Source organism: Pipistrellus kuhlii, unplaced genomic scaffold, assembly GCF_014108245.1.
Source record: "Pipistrellus kuhlii isolate mPipKuh1 unplaced genomic scaffold, mPipKuh1.p scaffold_m20_p_14, whole genome shotgun sequence".
NCBI classification, from domain to species: domain Eukaryota; kingdom Metazoa; phylum Chordata; class Mammalia; order Chiroptera; family Vespertilionidae; genus Pipistrellus; species Pipistrellus kuhlii.
The window spans coordinates 16796208-16819988 of record NW_023425449.1 but is presented as its reverse complement, the minus strand read 5'-3'; the positions used below and the strand labels follow the sequence as shown (position 1 = coordinate 16819988).

General features: G+C 34.2%; 1 protein-coding gene across 1 annotated transcript in view; it reads left to right on the top strand.

Annotated features, from left to right (window-relative positions):
* Positions 1-23781, top strand: part of CSMD3 (CUB and Sushi multiple domains 3) — a 779390-nt gene that overhangs the window by 448375 nt on the left and 307234 nt on the right. The window contains exons 17-22 of the mRNA XM_036436812.2: positions 6611-6749; positions 10568-10755; positions 15297-15485; positions 18724-18840; positions 20881-21096; positions 22712-22900. Coding sequence (XP_036292705.1) covers positions 6611-6749; positions 10568-10755; positions 15297-15485; positions 18724-18840; positions 20881-21096; positions 22712-22900 — 1038 coding nt within the window. The remainder of the gene's footprint in view (positions 1-6610; positions 6750-10567; positions 10756-15296; positions 15486-18723; positions 18841-20880; positions 21097-22711; positions 22901-23781) is intronic.

The window sequence follows — 23781 nt, the reverse complement described above, 5'->3', positions numbered from 1 at the left end:
CATTATTTAAAATGTATAATTTTTGAAGGCATAGTTACTAATTTTTTTATCAATTTAATTGGCCCAATAAAATGTAGTCAAGAAAGTTCAGGACAATATATATGTCTTATATATAATGTTTGGAAGTATATATCTTTGAATATATATATATATATATATATATATATATATATACTCATATAAAGTCATAAATTAGTAAGAATGAAGGATGGTCATAAGTAAAAATAAAACATTTCAAGTTTATATATGGTATATCAATTTAGGATCTATAGGAATATGGGTGGGGGCTTTATTTAAGAATTATCACTGGATTGATGACTCCCTTTGTAGGAGGGCTTGAGTCTGTGGTTATTTTGTGAATTGGCCATAAGTTCATCTTGTCATGAACTTGTTGCAGGTGTTTCTGATCTTCCCTTCAGCTCCTAACTTTTCCTAGTGAATGTCTAGCTTTTAACCATTTCTGAGTTTACCTTATATTCCAAACATATCATTCCAACAAGCCACACTGAGCTCACATTTCTCTGAATATTTATTCCCCCAATATGGTGTGGCTTACTGCCATTAGAAAGAGGTCTTGATGAGTCTGAGTCCACAGATAGCATCTGCTGCCCAATACTGTAGATCAGGAGTCATGACCTCAGATGCTTACACGAGCAAGGCAGTAACTGAAACTCATAGGTGAGTGGATGAAGCAGACTACCTACCTGTGAGGTGTCATATCTCACTTTTTATAGAGACATAGTTACAAGTAAACATTTTTCTATTTAACAATAATAATACAAAAAAGATATTGATAACTGACAAGTGTTCCCATTAGCCCATACAGCCCCTTATGAACAGTAGGAAAGGACATTTTGTAAAGGGAAATGGCTTGATTTAGTGATTATTACAGCCACTTTACTTGGAAATCCAACAGCAGCCACTAATCCCTGGGGGAGTGTGATGACTAAAGGAGTGGTTAGAAGCCATAGACACTTTCTCTTTTGAGAAAACATCCCAGTGTTCCAAGAATTTGGTTGTATTTTGGACTTCCATAAGAACCATTCTCCAGAGACTGATTTCATGGAAAGTCTTTTGAGTTTCTCCTTTTTGTAAATTTGTGTAACACTGCTCAAGTCTGATCCTCTAGCTTCCAGAGTCTAGCTGGCACACCCTATCCTGAACTGTGCATTCTCTCCAGATTGTCATTTCGATCTCAGAGTACGTCTCTACTATAGCCTTTGGGGCTTATATTGCTATTCTGCGGGTATCTGATTTATTTCCACCATTTGGCAATACAGTATTTTCCAATAATTTAGTTGCCAATGTGGCTCAGTTGGGTAGTTTGATTTGATTCAGGCAGACTCAACATCTATAGTTATTCAAGAAACATTAGCAAATAATAAAGATTTTTACTTTGTTTTTCCTTTAGAATTAGGATAGAAAAGTTTTATACAGTGCAGTAAACAGATGACTTATCTTCCTAAGCTATCTCTCCTTATTTTCCCATTCAAGGTAGCTGATACATGTAAATATCATCATCATCATCATCATCATCATCATCATCATCATCTTTTCTCTCTCATGATTGTACACACAATTCTATCATTATGAAACTGTTCTTCTTTCTTCTCAGTTCCATGTTCTTACTCATATGTATTTAGAAACTTTTCTCCGTACTTAATCCTCAGTTAACATAAGACCTAACCTACTCAGTTAACATAAAATCTGCCCCTAAGAAAAATTAGTTAATCCATCCTAATAGTTTTCAGATAAGATTCTGTCTCCTTGGAAGCTTGGTAAATACAATCTTTTATTCACTATAAGTAATTATACATTGTTTGAAAAACAAAAAGAAGAGAGAGATCAAGTTTTTTGACATTTATTTTCAAGATAACCTCTGAGTTGTATTTTTACTTTATAAATGACTGCTTCTGTATTTGCCAGTAATAAACCAACCAGTGCATCCCAAAAGAACTTGAAAGAGATACCATCCCATGAGACTCAGAACAAAACACAAAAGTTTTCTTCCTCGGTGTCAGAGAGCACTAAGTCATCTAGAACTTTTTGATTTAAAAAGCGAGACAGTTAGACATAAATTGTCTCCTATCTCCGTTTCAGCCACAGAAGAAAATTGTTCCTGGGTATGAGGATTTATTATTCATTGGTGAATGTCATTTTTAATACTACTAAACTGTACTCATATAGACTGAAAGATGAGAAAGATTTATTTGCAGACCAAAAATGAGAGTTGGGTTAAAATGTATTTATTATTTTGTTATAAAATCTGAAATGTATACCACTTACCTTTTTTTAAAATGAAATGTCTCAAAGGTTTAAAGCTATAAAATTACTCAATTATTCATGGAAAAAGAAATTACACAAGTCTAAAAGTTGTATATTTTCTTTTTAATATTTTATTTTATTAATTTTTAATTTATTTTATATAGTTTTTTTGATTTCACAGAAGAAGGGAGACAGAGAGAGAGATGGAAACATCAATGACGAGAGAGAATCATTGATCAGATGCCTTCCGCACGGCCCCCCACTGGGGATCGAGCCCGCAACCCTGGCATGTGCCCTTGACTGGAATCAAATGTGGGACCCAGTCCACAGGCTGATGCTCTATCCACTGAGCCAAACCAGCTAGGGCAGTTGTGTACTTTTTAAATTTTCGTTTTATTAGATATACTACTCAGGCTCATTAATTTTCTCTTCTTGGTTTCTCCTCATGTCTTTGATCTCTGCTAGTGTTTTTTTTCTTCTCTATTTCCACTTACTCTATTAGTAATTTTTATCCAGTCTTTGACTTTAAATAACACCTATGTACCGATGTCTCTCACATTTAAATCTCCAGGTTAGTTCTCTTTCCTAAAGTCCAGACTCATATGTTTGGCTTCTTACTTAAAGTGTCCACTTAGGTATTAAATAGGCAGCTCAAACTTATCCTGTCAGAAACTGATCTGATCACCCCCAATCACCCTAAACATGATATGTCACAAACTTTCTCCATCATCATTAACAGCATTCCCTTTTCCAGTAATTCAGGCTGAAACTCTTGGAGTAATTTCTGACTCCTTTTTTTCTATAACAACCAACCATATGCAATCAGTTAGAAACATCTCTTAGCTCTATCATTGAAATATATTCAAAATCCATCTACTTCCTCCTTCCTCCACCGCTGGCAGCCTGGTACCAGCAATCATCATCCCCACTCTTGTTTACTGTGATAGCTTCCAAACTGGCCTCCTGCTTCTGCTCTTATTACTATTCATTTCAGTAAAATCAATTTGTTGTTCAGTTCACTTATTTCCAGGGATTAACTTCTTCATACTCATTTCTCCTCTGGGACTCTGAGGCTCTGATGCATGTATACTATCTTCTTTTTACGTGGCTCTTTGTCTTTTACGCCCTTTGAACTGTAGCCAGCAATGCCCTCTTTGATCTAAAACAATCCCCTCAACAAAAATGGAAATGAAATACTGGCCTTCTGGATTACATGGCCATGTTCTTGAATATAATTAGGACATAATAACATTCACTGGACTGCTTTACAGATAAAGAGGATTACATTTAATAAAATACGTTGGAAGAGTTGGAGGAATGCTGTTGGCTCAAAGCTGTTGATTTAATTAAGACACTGAGTTAAAACTAATGAAAACAAGTTGTCCTTCATGGCAGAGACATCATATTTTGAATATTGTTATTATTGCAACCTCCCTGACAAGAAAAACAAAATGCAGAACAAGGTATAGAGGCAAACTTTCCATTTGTTTTGGAATCGACAATTTGGAGCTCTAGTTAAGGAGAAAAAGATTCAATATCCCCTTCCAAAAAACTGAGGTCAAGATACCCCCTTCATGACTTATTATGTGGGTTCTAACTGACTCGACTCTCTCAATCATAATCTCAGACATCTGATTCCCAATTTATATGAGCACCAAAAGAAAAGAGAGAGCGAGATCTAATTAGTGTGCATGTATGTATGTATGCTTACGGAAAGTCTAAAGAGGTCATTTAAGTTAAAAATAAAAGTGTATTTAGAGAAAATTAATTATATAATATAAACAGTACATGGGTATGATAAAATTGTAAGGTTTGGACAACTAAGTTATTGCTGTCTATTTGTATTGCTATTAAGACTATGATTGTTTGCTAGGGCAGTTGTGTACTTTTTATAAATTTCATTTTATTAAATTTCTACTCAGGCTCATTTATTTTCTCTTTCTGGTTTCTCTTCATGTCCTGTGTGTGTGTGTGTGTGTGTGTGTGTGTGTGTGTGTGTGTCTTTATTCTGCCCTGCATTTTGTCCACTCCATACTCTGCTGCTGCTACCATGGCATCTCCATGTGCTCATTTCCCTGCCATGTGCCTGCTTATCAATGTGCTGGCAAGGCTTTCCTGACTGACCTGCACTGAGCATCTCTCTCAGGTTTTATGCCTCTTGAAGAGTCCTGCACATACGAAGAATTTTTGTCAGAAACTCTCCATATTTCCAGGACCTTCTCTCAGTAAAATACTTTACTATATCACTTAAAATCCAGTAATTTAAATAACTATTATGCACATAATTTCATTTTGGAAATGCATAATAATCCTATAGGAAACCTAATTATAGGTCATTATAACAAAGAGTAAATAATCTTCATGAAAATGGTCTCCTTTAAAAGCCTTTTAAGAAATAACTAAATTCTAAGGAGGAGAGTTTAGTTTTATATGAAAGGATTTTTTTCTCATACAAGCAATAAATTCTGTCAATTTTACATAATTTTTTTTTCAAATTGACATAGTTCAGTAATGCTTGATTTCTAGGACAATTTATAAATATTTACTATTTTATTTGGGTTACACCAAGTTATTTGAAGAATGAAAAATATAAAATAATGTCTGGAGCAATCAGTTTTTTTTATAAATTTTGTTAGGTAAAACAGAAAGAAACATATAAACAACAAAAATAAAAACACAGGGAATAGAGTTGAAATGGAAGGATTTAAAGAAAATAAAAATACAACGTGAGAGGTCATTGGGAATGATCTCCAATGTGTTGAAAAGCTGATATACGCTTGTGGTTTTTTTCTTCCTGAATAATTTTCAACAATTCAAGTACACTTTACTCCTTTTTATACTATGTGTACCCCCTGAAGGTACAGAGCAGACTAATGTAGCTGGGCTGCAGAAGAAAGGGGAGAAGGTCAGAGTCTAGGCTAGGAAGTAAGAAACAGATAGATCAAGCAGGGCTTTATTAACACAAAAAGAAGCCATTGAAGGGTATAGTAATATTTGTGATTTTAAAAAGTCATTTTGTCTCCATTATGGAGGATAGCTAATGTGACTGAAGAGACCAATTAGGACTGTCAGTAAAGAGGGTTTACTTCATGGATGAGATGATGGCAATTTAAACTATTATGGCAGCTACAGACTATAGAAATAGAGGAGTAAGAGTGAGCTTTGTGCCTGTCCAGTGTGACTCAGTGGTTGATCATTTACCTATGAACAAGTTTAATAAACCTGAACCAGGTCATGGTTCATATTCTGATCAAGGCACATGCCTGAGTTTCAGGCTCAATCTCCAATAGGAGGCTGCCAATCAATGATTCTCTCTCATCATTGATGTTTCTCTCTCTCCCTCTCCCTTCCTCTCTGAAATCAGTAATATATATAAGCTTTGGACTGGATTGGATAAGGGATTCAATGCAAGGATAATGGAAATATGAAAGATGACTGCTATAGCTCTCTGGCTTATGAAACTCCATGGATGATAGTTTTATTTACCAATACTACAGGGAATAATGGTACAGGACAGGTTTTAGGGTTTCATTTTGTAAAACCTGACTTGAAAGTACTTTGGAGACTTTCAAATCTTGTGAACTTTGACAAGTTGATCTTCTTAGAACTTCATTTATCTACAAAATGAGCTGCTTACACAAAGAGACCTAATGCAATCATTATGGTTTCAATGGTAAGTGTGGGGAAAAGGAGAAGAGTGAATACTTGATAAGTATTTCAATAACCTGTATGCTAAAAGGAAAATTATGATATTACATGTCTAGGAAGGGGAATGGTGTGATGAAACTTAATTTGAAGAACACTCTGACAGCTGGACTGAAGCAAGAGAGCCATTAGCAGATGGGGAGTCAGAGAAGATCAATGAATCAATGAAGGTCATAAATGTAGTAGGGACTCTGGAAAAAGGAAAATTAAAGTTTTAGATAGGGTGGCATGAATTAGCAGTGTTTGAAAATGTAAATCAGAAAATGAAAGAGAGAGAAACAGGCTAACATATTTTTTTCCCCAAGCTTTGAAGATGAAAAGGATGATGAAGGCAAAAGAATGTATTTAAGGGATATTATTGGGGAACTTTAAATGATTAGTTTTTCTGACATGCTGAGTATGTAGCTATGCCTTTTATTATTATTATTTTAATTATGCCATATTTTAAAAAAGTAATTACCTTTATAAGGAAAATAACCATTCAATAGTAAAAGGACTGAATGCAATTTACTTTTAAAATTGTATAAAGAAGCATTTAATAAGTCAATGCAGAGATTCACTGTGCAAATCATAGTACTAGGAGTAGTTCCTGCACCTTGTTCTGAAAGCTCTGTTTTCACTCTCTGACTTCATTCCTCAGCTCCATGTGGTGGCCATTTCTCAGCTCCCAGCGGACTGATTCTCTCTCCAGGATGGCCAGGATACTATAAAGACTCTTTGAATTGTGAGTGGGTGATTGAAGCTGAACCCGGACACTCTATCAAAATTACATTTGAAAGGTCTCTGGAATTTCTTTTAACCTTGAAAAGATATTATGTAAAGGAATAGTTGACTTCCTCCATGTTATTTACCAAATCATTGGAAAGTTTCACTCCAATAGTCAATTGTTGTGCCTTGAATGCTTCAGGTGATTGGCCTACCTTTTAACATGTCAGCCTGTTTTCAAGCTGTGTTTTATTTGTTTAATGCTGTATCAGCACTATTGAGATATGTAAGATGGACCTTTGGGCTTTAAATATATATGCATATTACTGAATAATGAACATATGACCTTTAAAATTAATGACTTTAGTTTGTCCTATACTCTGAAGGGCCTATGAATTCTGTACTAGATTTCAGGAGGCAAATGTGCTATAACACATTCAAATCAATACCTTGTTGCAGCTTATGGCAGTTACACTACACATATATCTACACTAATAAGTCCTTCAGAAAAATGACTCTTATCAAATTAATTCATATTAATGATTTATTAGTTGATATTTTTCTTAGGAAAATTAGTATTACTGATTTTGAAATAGTATTACAATTATCTGTATGGTGAAAGATTGTAACATCAATGACTAAAAGAATGAAGCTTCTGATATGTGATTGGACTGCTATTGAGAAATCCAAATAGAATGATTAATGTATTTCCCAATTATATTGTTCATTGCATTTCCAAACCTTTTTCTTGAAGAAGAAGAAGAAGAAGAAGAAGAAGAAGAAGAAGAAGAAAAGAAAGAAACCTCTGCAAGAATTGCATTTATGTGATAAGCATATAAATATATTAATACAGTGGAATTAGGTTCTGATGATTAAATTTGTCAAATATAAGACATACACACAAGCCAATAATATTCTTGAGTTGGAGCTATTTGAAAGAAAAATCAAATATCTTCCATTTCTTCTTTCCAAAGACCCTTTAAGGGTATGTGATTTTGCTTTGGAGCTACCTGTACTTCCATGTAGTACATCAGAAAACTATTATAGTTCCTTAAAATAATATACATCTTAGAAAGCTGTTACATGGTTAATAGTAGTTCAGTATCAAAGCAAGTTAAAAAGTAAATGAGAGTTTTATCCACTGGGGTAGTGGCATAAAATAGTCACTTCAAGTCAAATAGATGAAATCATCTATCACTTCCTTGTTTTGTGACCTTATAATATCTTGGTGCTTCATTTTCCCCTGAAGATTGTTTTAAGAAAGAAGTTATCTATGAAGTATATAACAAGAATTATGTTCTTGAAAAAACTCATCTCCTGAATTTAAGGATAATGCCAACACTTTAATAGTCCCTCTCATTCAGAGAATATGTTTTAATAGCATGTTGCACCAAGTAACAAATTGTATGTATTAGAAAGTTATGTTACTTACTTTCTAGTATTAATGAATAACTAAAATTAATCTTGTTGAAAAAAATTTAAGTATCAGATAATATAATTAACGTGGTGACATATATATTTTTAATTTTATTTCTTCTAATATTGTCCAGCATAGTGATTGGTTAGAATTAATTTACAGAAATAAAACCTAAAAACATTATAAATATAAGCCATTAGCTTCTTGAGGTTGTCTCAAATAGCTTAAATGAATGAAATCTTTAGAAATATAATTTTGTATCAAATACAATGCAGAGTGCCAATAATACCAATGGGCATATGTGGTGGGTTTTAGCATTTATCTCTTCCTAGCATAGTCAAACAACAAGTCTTATCCTTTCATTTACAGATAAACTTTTGCTTTGTATCTTCCCACAGTTCTTAAATTTTCTCAATCTATGGCAGCTCCTAACTGAACTCATCCTCTATTCTGTTTCTTCTATTCCTTTTCCTGTCTGCAACTATTTGACCACAAACTATCAGTATCAGTCTTCCAAAGAGCAGTTTTGTTTTGTTTTTTAATCAATGAGAACTATCAGAATTTGGTCAAAACAGGTTTGAATCAATACTAAGAATGTTTTCAAAAGAACAAAAATTGCGTAAGATTAGATCCTGCTTCATTTTTTAATATCATCCAGTGGTTTTATAAGTTATGATAAACAATACATGTATTAATGTAATCAACAATCGATGAGACATTTACACAAATAATTTTAAAATACAAAAATGAAATTCAAATTATTGTGTAACCCTATCCTATACCCTTAGTTAGTATAATGCATTTTTATAATCCCTTAGGGCAAATTTGTGATGATTTTCTATATAAAGATTCATTCCTACTACACAATGTTCTCTGTATCACCAGTTGCTGGTCCTATTCTATTAAGAATGAAGTCTCTTTATGGTTCAGCTCAAAATAATCCCTGACTCTTCTGTGCATTTTAATTCGGTTATTATCAACTGACTAGCTATCAAAATGAAACTCCAATTTCCATACTACAATAGAAAGACCACAAAACAACCAATTATGGATTCACAATGCACAGTTGCATGATTGTGCATTCTTATACAAACACTTGTGTTCCTGTACATTTCCTATTCAAGATTATAGTATTGGAAAATTATTTTAGACACATACAATATATTCAAGGTTGCGAAATGAAAAGTATGATAAACATAGAAATCCATTCATTTTACTAAGTGTGTTGCTTAACAGAATATCACAGTAGCACATATTGAAAGGTGTTCCAATTGTATTTCTTAACAGCATTAAATTACATACTTAATTTTGACTACTTGCATGCCATATTCATAATAATATCAGAGATTTTATAATGAAGTTAAGTTTTTAATTTTTAAATGTTCCACTCAATTTGTCATGACCAGGTTCTGAGTTTTACTTGTCTGCTTTTTTAAAAATAATTTATTTTATGCCTGTAATGATGAAAGACTAGTATATATGACAATAAAAGTAATTATTTGAACATTAGTGGACTTTTAACTCAAAATTATTTCCTAAAGTGTACCAGAGAAAACTTGTTACTAACAATGTAATTCAAGATACATATTAAAAGGATAAAAATGCATAGTTAAAATTGGAATGTCCCAAGTTAGTGCTTTTTTTTTTTTTTTTATCAAGTTAGTAATAACCCTAGAGAAAATAAGGATACTTTTGTCATTAAAATACATTGATTCATTCATTTATATTTATCTAACAAATATTCATCACATGTCTGCTACATGCAAAGCATTGGCAAAGCTGACACTGTCTGACCTCATGAAGTTTATGGACTCTTAAGGAGATGGTTATTAAATAAGCAAACATGACTATGATTAATGTCACAAAAGACACAGTATATTGTGGCAATATAGTGAGGGAACTGATCTACACTATGAAGTCATGGAAAGGCTTCCTGAGGAGATGGTTAAACTGAATGAATGCTGTAAGATCTGTAGGAAAACCTGGGTGAAAGAGGGAAAAGAATTTCCTGGTCTATAGGGTCATTATGGGCAATGAAATGAAATCCTCAGTTTTCCATGATTCCATGTGAATTTTTTCCACAGCTAATATTTCTGATCCAGATTTAGAATATGGTATGATCTTGAAATGCAAGGAAGAAATTTTTAAAAAAATAACCAACATGCTATTTTATTTACATGTTAAGCATGTTTAAAGGAGCTCTGTATTGATTGCAGTTTACAAAATAATGGCATCTTATTTTAAAAACAATTTAAAATGGTAGGAGCAACAACAACCAAATATCTAAAAATAAAACCAGCCACTAGCCAGAGTAGCAGAGTGGATAGAAACAGAGATACTTGGGTTTAATAAGCTAAAGCAGATTCTAAAATGGTTAAAAAAAATTAAATAGTTATTGAAATAGCAATCTAAGGTATTATTTTCTATATAGTGTTATGCTAATAAATATATTTCACATGTGTCTCTTATTCTTAGATTTCAGACTGAACTAAATTATGATGTTCTGGAAGTTCATGATGGGCCAAATCTTCTATCACCCTTGCTTGGATCTTATAATGGCACACAAGTGCCCCAGTTTCTATTTAGTAGCAGTAATTTTATATACCTTCTATTTACAACAGACAACAGCCGTTCTAATAATGGCTTCAAGATTCATTATGAAAGTAAGTATTGACAACATGTTGTTTTTATTTTTTATTTTCCTATTCTGTTTCCCTACATTTAAATTTAGCATTATATTATTTAGCAAAGTAGATTTTTTTTTTTAATCAGAGCTCTCCTTGACCTATGAGAATGCTAATAGGTTGCAAGTTTTATATTTATAAATAGGTTACAAAACAAACCCATAGCTACAGAGATCCATCTCTAAAGACATATTTTTCATATGCATGAGTAAATAATCTTTTTTTTCCAATTCTGGAAAATACTAGATATCAAAAAAAATGTACAATTTAAATAGCAGTTGTTATAATGGGAGGGGGTAGAGAAACTCAGAGTTAAAATGATTATATGTTTATATTATATACTAGAGGCCCAGTGCATGAAATTCATGCATGGGGAGGTGTCCCTCAGCCCAGTCTGCACCCTCTCCACTCTGGGACCTTTTCAGGGATATCCAACTGCCCATTTAGGGTCAGACATCTCTCTCATAATCCAGGACTGCTGGTTCCCAACCATTTGCCTGTCTGCCTGATTGGCCCCAACTGCTTCTACCTGCCAGCCTGATCCCCCCTAACCACTTCTGTATTAGCCTGATCAACTCCTAACTGTTCCTCTGCTGGCCCTATTGTCCCCCCTAAGTTCCCTCTCTGTAGGCCTGGTCTCCCCCAACTGCCCTCCCCTGCAGGCCTGGGTCCAACAACTATCCTCCACTGCAGGCCTGGTTGCTCCTAACTGCCCTACCCTGCAGGCTTTATCATCCCCTAACTGCCCTCCCTTGCAGGCCTGGTCCCTCCCTCAACTGCCCTCCCCTTCTGGCCTGATTGCCCACAACTACCCTCACCTATTGGCCATCTGTTATGGCCATCTTGTGTCCACATGGGGGTGGCCATCTTATGTGTTGGAGTGATGGCCAATTTGCATATTGCCTCTTTATTATATAGAATGTCAAGGTAAGAAAGATACAAACTTGTAGAGAATTTTTATGAGTTTGAGTCAAAACTAATGACAGTTGCCAGAAAGAAAGATCTGAAATGCTTCAGAGAATGGCAGTTTGCAATTTCTTTGTTGCATTTAGGTAAGAGGGAAGGCAAGGAAGATTACATGAAGGTGGGAGAAAGCAAGGTGGGATTGGATTACAGGACAGCTAACAAGATTATGTGCTGTCTTGAGAATGGTTATGTTTAAATCAATGTTGTGCTATAACCTATGAACAAAAACAATGCGCAGACCTTGGTTAAGGCAAAAATAAACCTTTTACTAAAATAGTCATATAAACCAAAGATAAACCTTTAACTAAAAGTAGCCTGGAATGTGACTGCTCACCATGACCTGCCCAGATAGGAATTTTTGACCAGATGAGTCTGTGAGGTTACTTTCCATACACCCCTTTTTCATCCACACATCGAATAACCACATAAGCAGAAAACCTATTTTGAGATTTTACTTTAGTAAAAAGCAAGTTCTGTAAAATACAATAAACGAGAAAGTGATCATGTATTTTATTAAAATGACATGAACTTTGAAAATTATGTACATTTCCAAAACATAAGAATATTCTAAACCTGCTTAACAAGCAATTACATTGTAACTTTAATGATTACTTATCAGTAAATTATACTATCTGTTTATCATGACCTTTCTGAGGTTCTAAATTTTGCAACATTTGCATTGCCTTGACTTATTTGCTTGTCAATCAGTTATCAAATATTTCTGTAGATGTATTATGTGACTACTGGATATGTACAGTATAGTTGGAAACATAAAAGAAACATATCTTGTTTCATCTATCAGTTAGAAAGGCAAGGACAAGTCAAAGGATTAACCTTATACTATTCACTGAACTCTGCTCTGAGTAATCTGAAAGAATTAAAATCTCTTTTGGTTAGTTAAATTGGCTTGATCTTGCTTTTTCCATAATTTACATTTGTGTGACCCCATCAAACCCTCATTTCTGTGAATTCTTAAGATATCACTACAACATAAGAGTCCTGATTAAAGGAAAGTCATACATACACTTGGAGCATTAGGAGATCAAGGCTTCAAAGAGAGGAGATCTGAGCTTGTCTATCAAAGATTGAGGCAATTGTGTAAAATAAGGGGACAATTGAGGGTATTTCTGGCAGAGAAGTAAAGCATAAAACTAATTAAGATAATCATCTGACTGAAAATGGAGAAGGAATATGGGGAAATAATGGAAATTAAGAATATTAAGTTCAGTTTGGGAGCCTTAAATTTAAGAGTGCTGACTTTAAACATGGTGCCATTAACAGTAAGGTACAAAGCAATGAAATAACAGGTTTTAGGGATATAGATGTCCAAAATTGTATATAAAATAGATGGGAGATCAAAGATACTGAAACAAAGGCCAGACTTTATTGTTTGTGTTTTAGACTTGTAGTGATGCAGGCCTTTGAGTAGGGTGAGGATAAATTGCATTATGCTTTTCAGTGAGGGTGAATTTCAGACATTTTTATAGAGGGGGAAAAAAATTCTGAGAGGGATTCATGATGAATGAGTATTTCAAAGAACTGGGTGCCTAGAAGAATAATGGTCACATTTAGAAGAGGAATATAACAGGTCAAAGTAATTGTGTTGAACATAAATTTTTCTGACACATTTTAGTTTCTCATTAAAAACAACAGCATTTAAATGAAATTAATGTGGTTGATAAATACACTTAAAATGTACTATTTGTCTCTTTAAAATTATTTTATTTTAAAAAATATTTTGTTTAGCTTTAGTTTAAACTGTGTAGTTAATACAAATAAAAACTTTCTCATTAATAGGATTTTATATGATATAGAATTTTTTAAATTAAATCTTTATTGTTGAAAGTATTGCATATGTCAACTCCGCCCCCCTCCATTGACCACTTCTAGGCCCTCCCCCTCAGGCCTTCACCACCCTATTGTCTGTGTTGTCTGTGTGAATGGGTTATGCATATATGCATACAAGTTCTTTGGTAGATTACTTCCCACTCACCCACTCTCTTGCATCTTCCCTCTGTGATTCTGTAGTCTGTTCGATGATTCTATGATATATAATTTTTTAAATGCTAATTATTATTTGGGGGGATGTAAAATAAGTACATGTCTAAATCCCCCATCTAGGAACAGTAAGATAATTATTTATTTTATCTTTTACCTCAGTTCTCAACTGGAGGCATTTTTGTACCCAAGGGGACATGTGACACTATCTGGAGATATCTTTGATTGTCATAACCGCAGGAGTGCTATTGGCATTTAGAAGGTTCAGGTCAGGCACACAGCAAATAATTACAGCCCCAAAATTAACAGTGGCGAGGTTCTGAAACCTAAAATGTCTTATTAAAGAAAAGGTCAGCCAAAACAGGTTTGGCTCAGTGGATAGAGCGTAGGCCTGTGGACTTAAAGGTCCAGGGTTCAATTCCAGTCAAGGGCATATACCTTGGTTGCGGGCACATCCCGGTAGGGGGTGTGCAGGAGGCGGCTGATCAATGTCCCTCATTGATATTTCTAACTCTCTATCCCTCTACCTTCCTCTCTGTAAAAAATCAATAAAATATATTAAAAAAATAAATAAAATAATGTTATAAAAAATAAAAAATAAATAAAGGGAAGGGCATAGTCAGGACATGGCCTCAGCTAAAGATTATAAATCTCAATGAACATTATAATCAGGAGACACCAATGTACACTACAGGTTATTGGAAGTTCCTTCAACCCTGGCCAGCATGGCTCAGTGGTTGAGTACTGACCTATGAACCAGGAGGTCACAGTTTAATTCCCAATTAGAGCACATACCTTATTGCAGGCTCGGTTCCCAGTAGGGGTGTGCAGGAGGCAACCAATCAATGATTCTCTCATTATTGATGTTTCTATCACTCTCTCCCTCTTCCTTCCTCTCTGAAATCAATAAAGGTATATTAAAAAAAAATAATAATAAAAGTCCCATCAAGTACCCACAAGAGCAGTTGCACAGTTTTACTTATAAAGATACTGGTGATCATGCTTTCATATAAGGCAAAATGCCTCTACTCTCCTATATATTTGCTATCAAAATGATAAACTTTCCATTTAAAGTTGATTAAGAATTTTAAAAACACATAATAAATTTTACGTGTGACATTGGATGTTGCCAAGGCCTCCAGAGTCAGAGTCACCTAGCAATCAAATGAAACGTTCATGGTAAAACTAATTCCATAGGATTCTTTTACCAACCAACTGAAGACAATTTTACAAAATTTTTAGTGTTGTTCCCGGAATAGAATAAGCTCAAGAAACATTAATTAATGCTATGATTACATAGAGAATTTATAATAATACAATGCTTGATAACTACTACTATATATTTTCATAGAGTTTTTATATAACAAAATGACCTGAATTTGATCTTTGTGGGGATGTTAAAGGAAATATTAAAACAAATGTGTTAAACTGTTGGTTTTAGCATAGAGCTGTGATTGCATTCATGTATTAGTAAAAATCATCATTTACAATTGTGTGAAGATAGAAATTAATTTCAGCAGATCTGATTCCCATCAAGCTTACTCTTTGTTTTCCAGGTGTAACAGTGAACACCTATTCTTGCTTGGACCCTGGCATACCTGTACATGGCCGTCGCTATGGTTATGATTTCTCAATCGGATCCACTGTTTCATTTAGTTGTGACCCCGGATACAGGCTAAGCCATGAAGAGCCCCTCCTCTGTGAAAAAAACCACTGGTGGAGTCACCCACTTCCAACCTGTGATGGTAAGGATTTATTCAATAGGCAAAATGAACTGATTTATAAACCAAAAAGGAATCAATATAGCCTTTATAAGAGGCGAGACTTAACTATGAGTATTTTATATTTTGGAAATTTTATGTTATCGAACCATTAATAAAGAAAAGAAAGAATGAACATTGATAATCACCCAAAGCTATCACAGACATAGGAAGTTCTGTGTATTTTTTTTTTTTTAAGTGCTGAGGAAATCATTTTAAGTGCATATTGTGCACGTGGGCCTTTTGACAAAATAGCATTGAAAATGTCAAATTGGTAGCAGATGAACGCACTAATGGAATAGAGCATTTACCCCCTGCCTTGGAAGGCGACATGTACCAATCCAAATGCTAGCTAGCTACCCAGCACAGTGGCAGGGTACCCAGACTGCCCTGTTGTGGCATGTTGCTGGTCATGATGAATAGCATACTAGTGCCCTTATTAGTTTTTGTTTCCATGGAGAATAGTTCAGAAATGCTTCATTTTTCAGGAAAGACATAAAAATACAATGGCAGGAACTGCTTCCTTAAGATTAGAAAGTGCTTTCACATTTGCTTTATTAAAAAAGCACACAATGTAAATCCATGTAGTGTTTAGTTCTGGGTTTTAATTTTTATTTATAACACTATTTCCAGCTTCTATACTGTTTTAAGTGGAATATCTCATTGTTCATTTTATGATTACATTTTCAAGTACTGTTGGTGCCATCATTTTTAGTAGCTGCTTTCGTCCAATTTATTTTTATAACAAGGTTTGAAAAAATCATCAGCATATCTGCCTTGTATTTGGTACAGTACCATTAATAATAGTCAGCATTCTTGTGAGTGTAAGTGACAGAAACCCCATTTTAACGGGATTTAAAGCATAAAAGCAGAGTTTGTTGTTCGACTACCCGGATCTCAGGCAAAAGGCACAGGGGGTTGGTGACATCTAGGCACCACCAGGGACCCACGGAAGAGCTTGAAATCACTAGCTCTCCTTGCTCCCTGTCCTTCAGTTCACGGACCCCTGCTTACCTCACGCACATCTTGAGGCTCCCGCACTGCAAAACGTTGATGAACCGTCCTTTTTTGTACTTTATTTTCCCTCCTCTGGGAAAGGCACCTCCTGACACTAGGGTTGTTCTCCCAAACACTGAAGCTGCAAGCAGAATTTTTCTAATGATTAGCTTCTGTGCAGCAGAAACCATTTGCCTGAAAGACATGGGGGAAATCCAGGCTAGAACTAAGTTACACATAGAAGCAAGAAAACTTTGGCAAACAAAGTTTCGTCACCTTGCCTAGTGTCGTTCCACTAGCTGATCACAGTCAGGATTCAAACTCAGACTGCCTAAATCCAGATCCTATGCACTGGCCTTCTACTGCGCTGCCTCCAGCCCACATTCTCCACGTTCAGAGTATCCTGAATCTATTTAAAATGAAAGTGTAATTATAGATTTGTTTACTCGGTGATACCACATATTTATTTTAAGACTTTTATATAAACATATCTTTTAATAGTTTATGGGTACTCTGTACTACTTGAACCGTGTGATTGAAAAACAGGGCATTGCTATCTGTTATGTCATAAGAAAAGAGTACTTTGAGTTCAGTTATATTATCTGAGTATGTATATTTCTAAGTATAAATCGATTCTTTCTGTTAATGCTGAACAATATCAGATGTTACCTGTGAAGTTAGATCTTGGTCCTTGAGATTTGCTAAGAGAGAATTGAGAGCCAGAACTCAAATACAAGGGGATGTTTATTTAGAAAGTCACAGAGGTAGAAGAAGTGAGCCAGGTGGGCTGGGTGCACTCGGGAAACAAGTTACAAAGTTACAGAGTCAAAAGAAGGAAGAACCTGAGAGACAAGGCACAGGCATGCTCTAGAGATAAAGAGTGAGTACGTGGGTCCTTCTTCTTAAGGGTTTTTAAAGGGGGTGGGGTGAGGGGATGCTTTAGGACAAGTCTCAGGGGAGACTCTCAATAGAATATTCATTAGCTTTCCCAGGTGTGTCCTTTCAGGGTCTTGGTTTCCACTGATTGGTGAGCACCAGGCTAGGGGGTCATTAGTCATTGCATCTTGTCCTGATGTCAGTCATGGTGTGGCTTCCTCTGGTTTTGCTGCCTTTCTGGGACTGGAGCTAAACAAAACTGAGGCCTAGATGTTACCTTTAGTTTGACCAAAGCTCTGTCTCTGTGGTTAACAGACCCAAGTTTCATTGCTCAGATTATTTGATGTGGGTCAGAACCTCATTATGAAGAAGACTTAATGCTGAAGAAAGTGGTTTTGCAAGGAATTGTATGGGAGTCATATGAAGCTATTCTCCAGACCCTTTGTTCCAACCACATGACTGTTGACATGTCAGAGGAGGAAAAGTCAGAGGAGGGTTTGAAGTGCATGCCCAGTGATACGAAAGGTCAGGGGGGTTAAACTGCATGACTAGTGATATGCTAGGGGAGGAAAGGTCATCCTGGGGGTATGTCCCATCCTACAACACTGATACCATTTTTTGGCATACCCTATCCACTGATGGTTATTGAAGGCATTATATAGAATTTGATTTGTTCTTGAATAAATGAACAGTGAATAAAATTTAATTTATTTGACCTCAGTTCATAAATATTTATTTATTTTCATTATCTGGAACATCTACTTAAAAATCTATACCCTCTCTCTCAAAAAATAAAAATAAATAAAAAATCAATACCTTTTTGTTCATGATATTTCCCATAGAAACTCAGAATTCCAAAAGCAGCCTTCAAAATGTTCAGCTTCCTTGCATAATTTAAGAGGAATTCTAGGTGGAATGGCAGGTATCCCTTTAAGAATTTAAAAGAAAAAACATTTCTATAATTAACAATTTGTTTTCTTTAAGCTTAGTAAAAGAGGGGCTGCTAAACAATTAATTGCTCATGTTTAATTCACAACCAGTATATGCAAATGCTGCTTATAATTAGAACTGTATAAGTATGTACTTCAGATTCAAATGTGGCAAGTTGAGCTACACTCTGTTGGGGCCAGTGCTAATTCTCTGAGGCTATTACGTACCCTTTTCTTCTCTAATGCTGCTACAATGGATGAAATGATTTCCCAGTATTGGAGGAGGTCTTTCCACACTCCTGCTATTTACCAGGAAGTAGTTTAAGCTAAGAAAAGCAGACTCCAGGGAGGAGACTGGTTTGTTCAGCCTCTGTCTTTCTAAGTATGGATGTTAATAAGATTGGATTTCTTTGTATTTTCAGCATTATGTGGAGGCGATGTTAGAGGGCCTAGCGGAACAATCTTATCACCTGGTTACCCAGAATTTTATCCAAATTCTCTAAATTGTACTTGGACTGTTGATGTAACCCATGGAAAAGGTAATTTTTCTCGTAGAATAATAACTGGGCTCTCTTCTGAATTCTTATTGCAACTATAGTTATTGCATTATCCTTTACCATATCATTTTTGCATGAGCAAAAATAGATCACTAGTAAAATTTACTTTGAGTAACTGCAACAGAGGATTGTATTTACTTTTCTATAGTATTATAATGTGCTCATTTTTTTACCAGAATAGTGAGAAGAAAGACTTACTTTCTTTTTGGGTTCCGGGGTACAGACTTTTCTTCCTGTGAGTTCTTGTCTTCATAAATTTGAAGAATAAACTCACAGACCAAAAGGCTTCTTTAATTAAAAAAAAAAATGTAAAAGTTTATTAAAAGCAAATACAAACTCCATCTGGGCAAGGGTGTCCCCAAAGGGGACGCCATGGTGAGCACCCCCCCACCCCCCAATGGGAGAAGCCTGCTCTTTCTCTCTAATGGGAAAAATAAAATAAAATAATTCTGCCTCGTGTCCCTTAGTCTCCAGTTTGTGTATGCTGTAGTTCTTTGTTGGAATCTGACCTTATTAATTGGTCCCTTTCCTTAATTTGGGACTCTGTCCCCCACCCTCCTGCTTTCCTCATTGGCCATTCTGCTCCATAGAATTAGTTTCAAAGCTCAAAGCCCAAGTGATGCCCTCCTCTTTCTCTCCCCCTTATCTTGCTGGTTGGAGTTGCCTTTGATTTCCCAGCTGCCCAGGCTAGAGATACCCCTGTCCTGGGTTTACAGTTTATGGCTGTTTTCATTGTTCCCAGCAGCCTGGAGATTTCTCTATTCTCTGCACAAGTAAAATAAGCACCCTGGTGTCTTCAAGTCTCCATCTTTGTATTCCTCTCCCATGGACCCTTCTTATTCCCTACACCTTCCTAATTAAGGAAGCTAGCTAACTCTTTCATTTTGATGTGTTATGCTAATGTTATTTGGAATTTGCATATCAACAACATCTTAAACAGATGGCTTTTGTCTCTGGCATAGTGTTAAAAGGTTGATTTTAAAAGTTCAAAAGTTTGTATTTAAAATACAAAGATGGTTTGTAGTGCTGAGGCAATTAATTGTAAAGTCCATGTTTATATCTACTTGAATATTAAAATGTTTATGATTATTTATTAAAATTATATTCCCATATAAATTTACCGTTATTCTAGAAATATTTGTGTCTCAATTTTTTTTTATCAGAGCTGCAGATATAACTCACATAGAGTATAATATTGCACTGTGTATTTTAATACACCTTTAAACAAATGAAAGTCCTGTAGTACTAAATATGGTTCATTCATGTAACACCACTAAAATAATAAATTAGCAATATAAGTGATGAAGGCAATAACTTAACAATGGGGAAATGGTCATCCTAATATATTAAAAATGACTTAAACTTATTTACCAGAAAATCTGCATGTACTAATATTTTAAAAGAGTTAATTTATTCATTTAAAAAACTCGTGAAATGATAGAAAAGTTTAATGAAGGGAGCTCTGCTTGTTGGAAAAGTTATCTATTGATTATGGTGCATTTGCAAAGGTGTGTTCAGGTTGTGAAAATTCAATGAGCATTTTTCAGTATATTATATGCACAGATTGAACTAGGTGGAAAATAAACAGAGAGCCAGTACATTCATTTAACAAATAGTTCCTCTTTATTTCTGCTTTGGAAGTTGAGCACTATGTTGTTCAAAGGGGCATGTACCATGTTGGCCAGAAAGCTGTAGTTCTGTTATCAATGGAGAATATACATTTTCCTTGAAATGTTTAGAAAACTTGAGTTATTTCTTTTCAGTCACTGTTTTTAAATTTTATTTCCAGCAGTTTCTAAGACATGATTCACTATATCTCTTATAAGGATGCTGATGGAAAAAAAATAGTTTTATACTATACATTTGGACATTTTATAGTAGTACCTTTCATTTTCAGAAAAATCAGTTATGAAGAGGATCCTTTTTTTATTTATAGTTAGGTAACTCGTATTGATTGTTTTTGGTAACCCTGGGTTTTACTGATAAACATTGTACATCTACTTTTCCTCTTTTTCTTACTAGGTGTGCAGTTCAACTTTCACACCTTTCATTTGGAAGACCATCACGACTATTTACTGATCACAGAGAATGGAAGTTTCACACAGCCACTGGCACGCCTGACTGGCTCAGAGCTTCCTTCAACCATCAATGCTGGCCTCTATGGGAATTTCAGGGCTCAGTTGCGCTTCATTTCTGATTTCTCAATATCCTATGAGGGATTCAATATTACATTCTCTGGTAAGAAAATAGTCAAGTAAAAAATGTTATTTTGACAACAACAAAAAAATAACTTTTTTTAAAAAAGAATGAACATTATTTATGTATGACAAAATAAAGGTAATTAAAAAAAGTAGTAAATAAATGTCACCAAATTTTAAGGAACATTTGAAATACTTTGAATAAATAAATTAATTTGCTAAAAAATCCACTAGTTACTTTTAACTTACACACCTGTAGAATTTTAAAAGTGAGAAAAGCTAGCTAAAATGCCCAATGAACTTAAAATAGAAATTCAAATGCATATTTTAAAGCTTCAATTAGGCTTTAAAAGTGAAATTTGACTTAAGCCAGTGATAGTCTAGTTTTATGTGTCTTGAAAAAGTTTATAGGCCAAGATAGATACAAGCAGTTTATTCTTTTGTAACTAAATGTTCAAGAAAGATTAATGTGCTTCTCCTTTTATTTTAGAATAACCTCATCTATAGGCAACTTTAAGACTTGGATTACAGAAAATAAAATTTATAAGACTAAAGTAAATATAAACTGTTCTTGTCAGTTAAATTTCTATGGCTGAGTTGAATGGAATTGTGGAAACGTAGTTATTTCTTAATGCAGAAATGATAAATAAATCTTATACCAACTTGCTAATATTAAAAATTTAATATTTGCAGTATATATTATATATATATATATATATATATATATATATATATATACACACAAAAGCTAACCTTGTTCTTCAACTTGTTCTAATATTTTCATAAAAATACTTGTCTTATTATATAATTTAGGTATTCCAGAATTAGTAGTGAATGAGCATAGACAATTTAGGCTAGAATATTGAAAGTATGTACAAATATGTTTTTAAGCTATGCAATAATAGTCATCAACTTGAAACAATTCCTCTTGTTCACTATTGTAATTACATAGTCAGTTTGTGCTCTGGGAATATTTTTAGGTAAGCTATATCTTTTTAGGATGATATATAAATTACCATTTTTTGTTCAATCCACTCTACTTTCTCATACTCTGAAGAGTGTTTAGCTGTTCATTTTCATGATGTTTATTCATTGCTTCTATAATGTAAAAGAGAGAAAAGTATGAGGACACTTCAGTCTTACATAAATGCTTGCATCTGAAGTCAGATGTTTTTTATTTTTTTTTAATTATGAACTAATTAAATTTGTTGTATACTAGAGAAATGAGATTAAAGCCATTAGGTAAAATGCATTCCAAAATTATTTAATTCCAGACGTTTTGTGTGTGTTTTTGAAAATATGCATCAATTATCTTAATTTTATAAGTAAAAACAAAAAAGACAAAAACCCTACAAAATGGATATGCTTCTAAAGCAGAAGAAAGAATAAGATAAATAGCTACATTTTCCATTTATCACTCAGAAGGTGACATTTTATCATCTATATTGAATTTTCCAAATAAAAGTATTAATTGAATTATTAGATCTTTTACAAAAGAAGAAAATCATGTGGGCCATTTGCACATTCCCTTGACTAGACAATAGTTACTTTTTAAATGTATTACTAAGCCCTAAAAGCATCCAGATTGTAAAATATAAGTCTATTCCTAAAAAGTGACTGCCATTTTCTTTGTCCTCCTCTCCACTAATTTACAGAATATAACCTTGAACCTTGTGAAGATCCTGGAATTCCTCAATATGGTAACCGAATTGGGTTCAACTTTGGAGTTGGTGACACACTGACCTTCTCCTGCTCATCAGGTTATCGACTGGAAGGGACATCAGAGATCATCTGTCTTGGTGGTGGCCGCCGAGTGTGGAGTGCACCTCTGCCAAGGTGTGTGGGTACGTGGTCAGCTGCTTTCATTTGCTTGTATGTGTAGTCACTGTTCATGGAGTTGCATGGTTATACACCCTTCTTTTTTTTAAATAATCTGTTGAATTTCTTCATTTATTTCATATAAGTTATTTCAATTTCTTTTCCTCTTGGCAATCTGGTGTACCTCAATTAACTTCTCAACTGCTCCATACAAGCAACCATGCTTTTAAATTTGTTTTTAAATGGTGGGTATAAGGAATGAATAGATAGAAGGTAGATCAATAGCTAGGTGATGATAGATAAATAGATGATAGATAGATAGATAAATAGATAGATAGATAGATAGATAGATGATAGATAGATGATAGATAGATAGATAGATAGACAGACAGAAAGCATCATATTTAGAAACCTTACAGAAAATTGCATTCTTGTATTCTGTTGATAGGTGATTGTCTCTAACATCTGAATGAAGTTTTGATAATATTTTACAATAGAATTAACATCAATGAAACAAGAGTACTTGGGAAATGACATCCAATAAATAAGATAATTTAAGGATGATGGGGGTGTGTATTGATTGACTCAATGTAAACATTGATAAAATTAATCTATTATTTAGATTAGTTAATATGGCAACTCATGATGTAGAATAAAGAATAGCAATAATTAAAGTATTGAAAGTTGGGACCTACTACCTTAACCTTTGGAAATGAATGTTTTGATTGATTAAAAGAATAAGACATTTCTATAAAGAAAATGAAGGACATTTTTAGTAAGACTTAATTCATTTTCTATTTAAATTACAAATAAGGAGGCCAAAATTTCTTCAGGTCATTAGCCTTTCAGCCATTATCAGTACTTATTTTATGACAGAACAAGTACGAATGGTCATTTTACAATTATT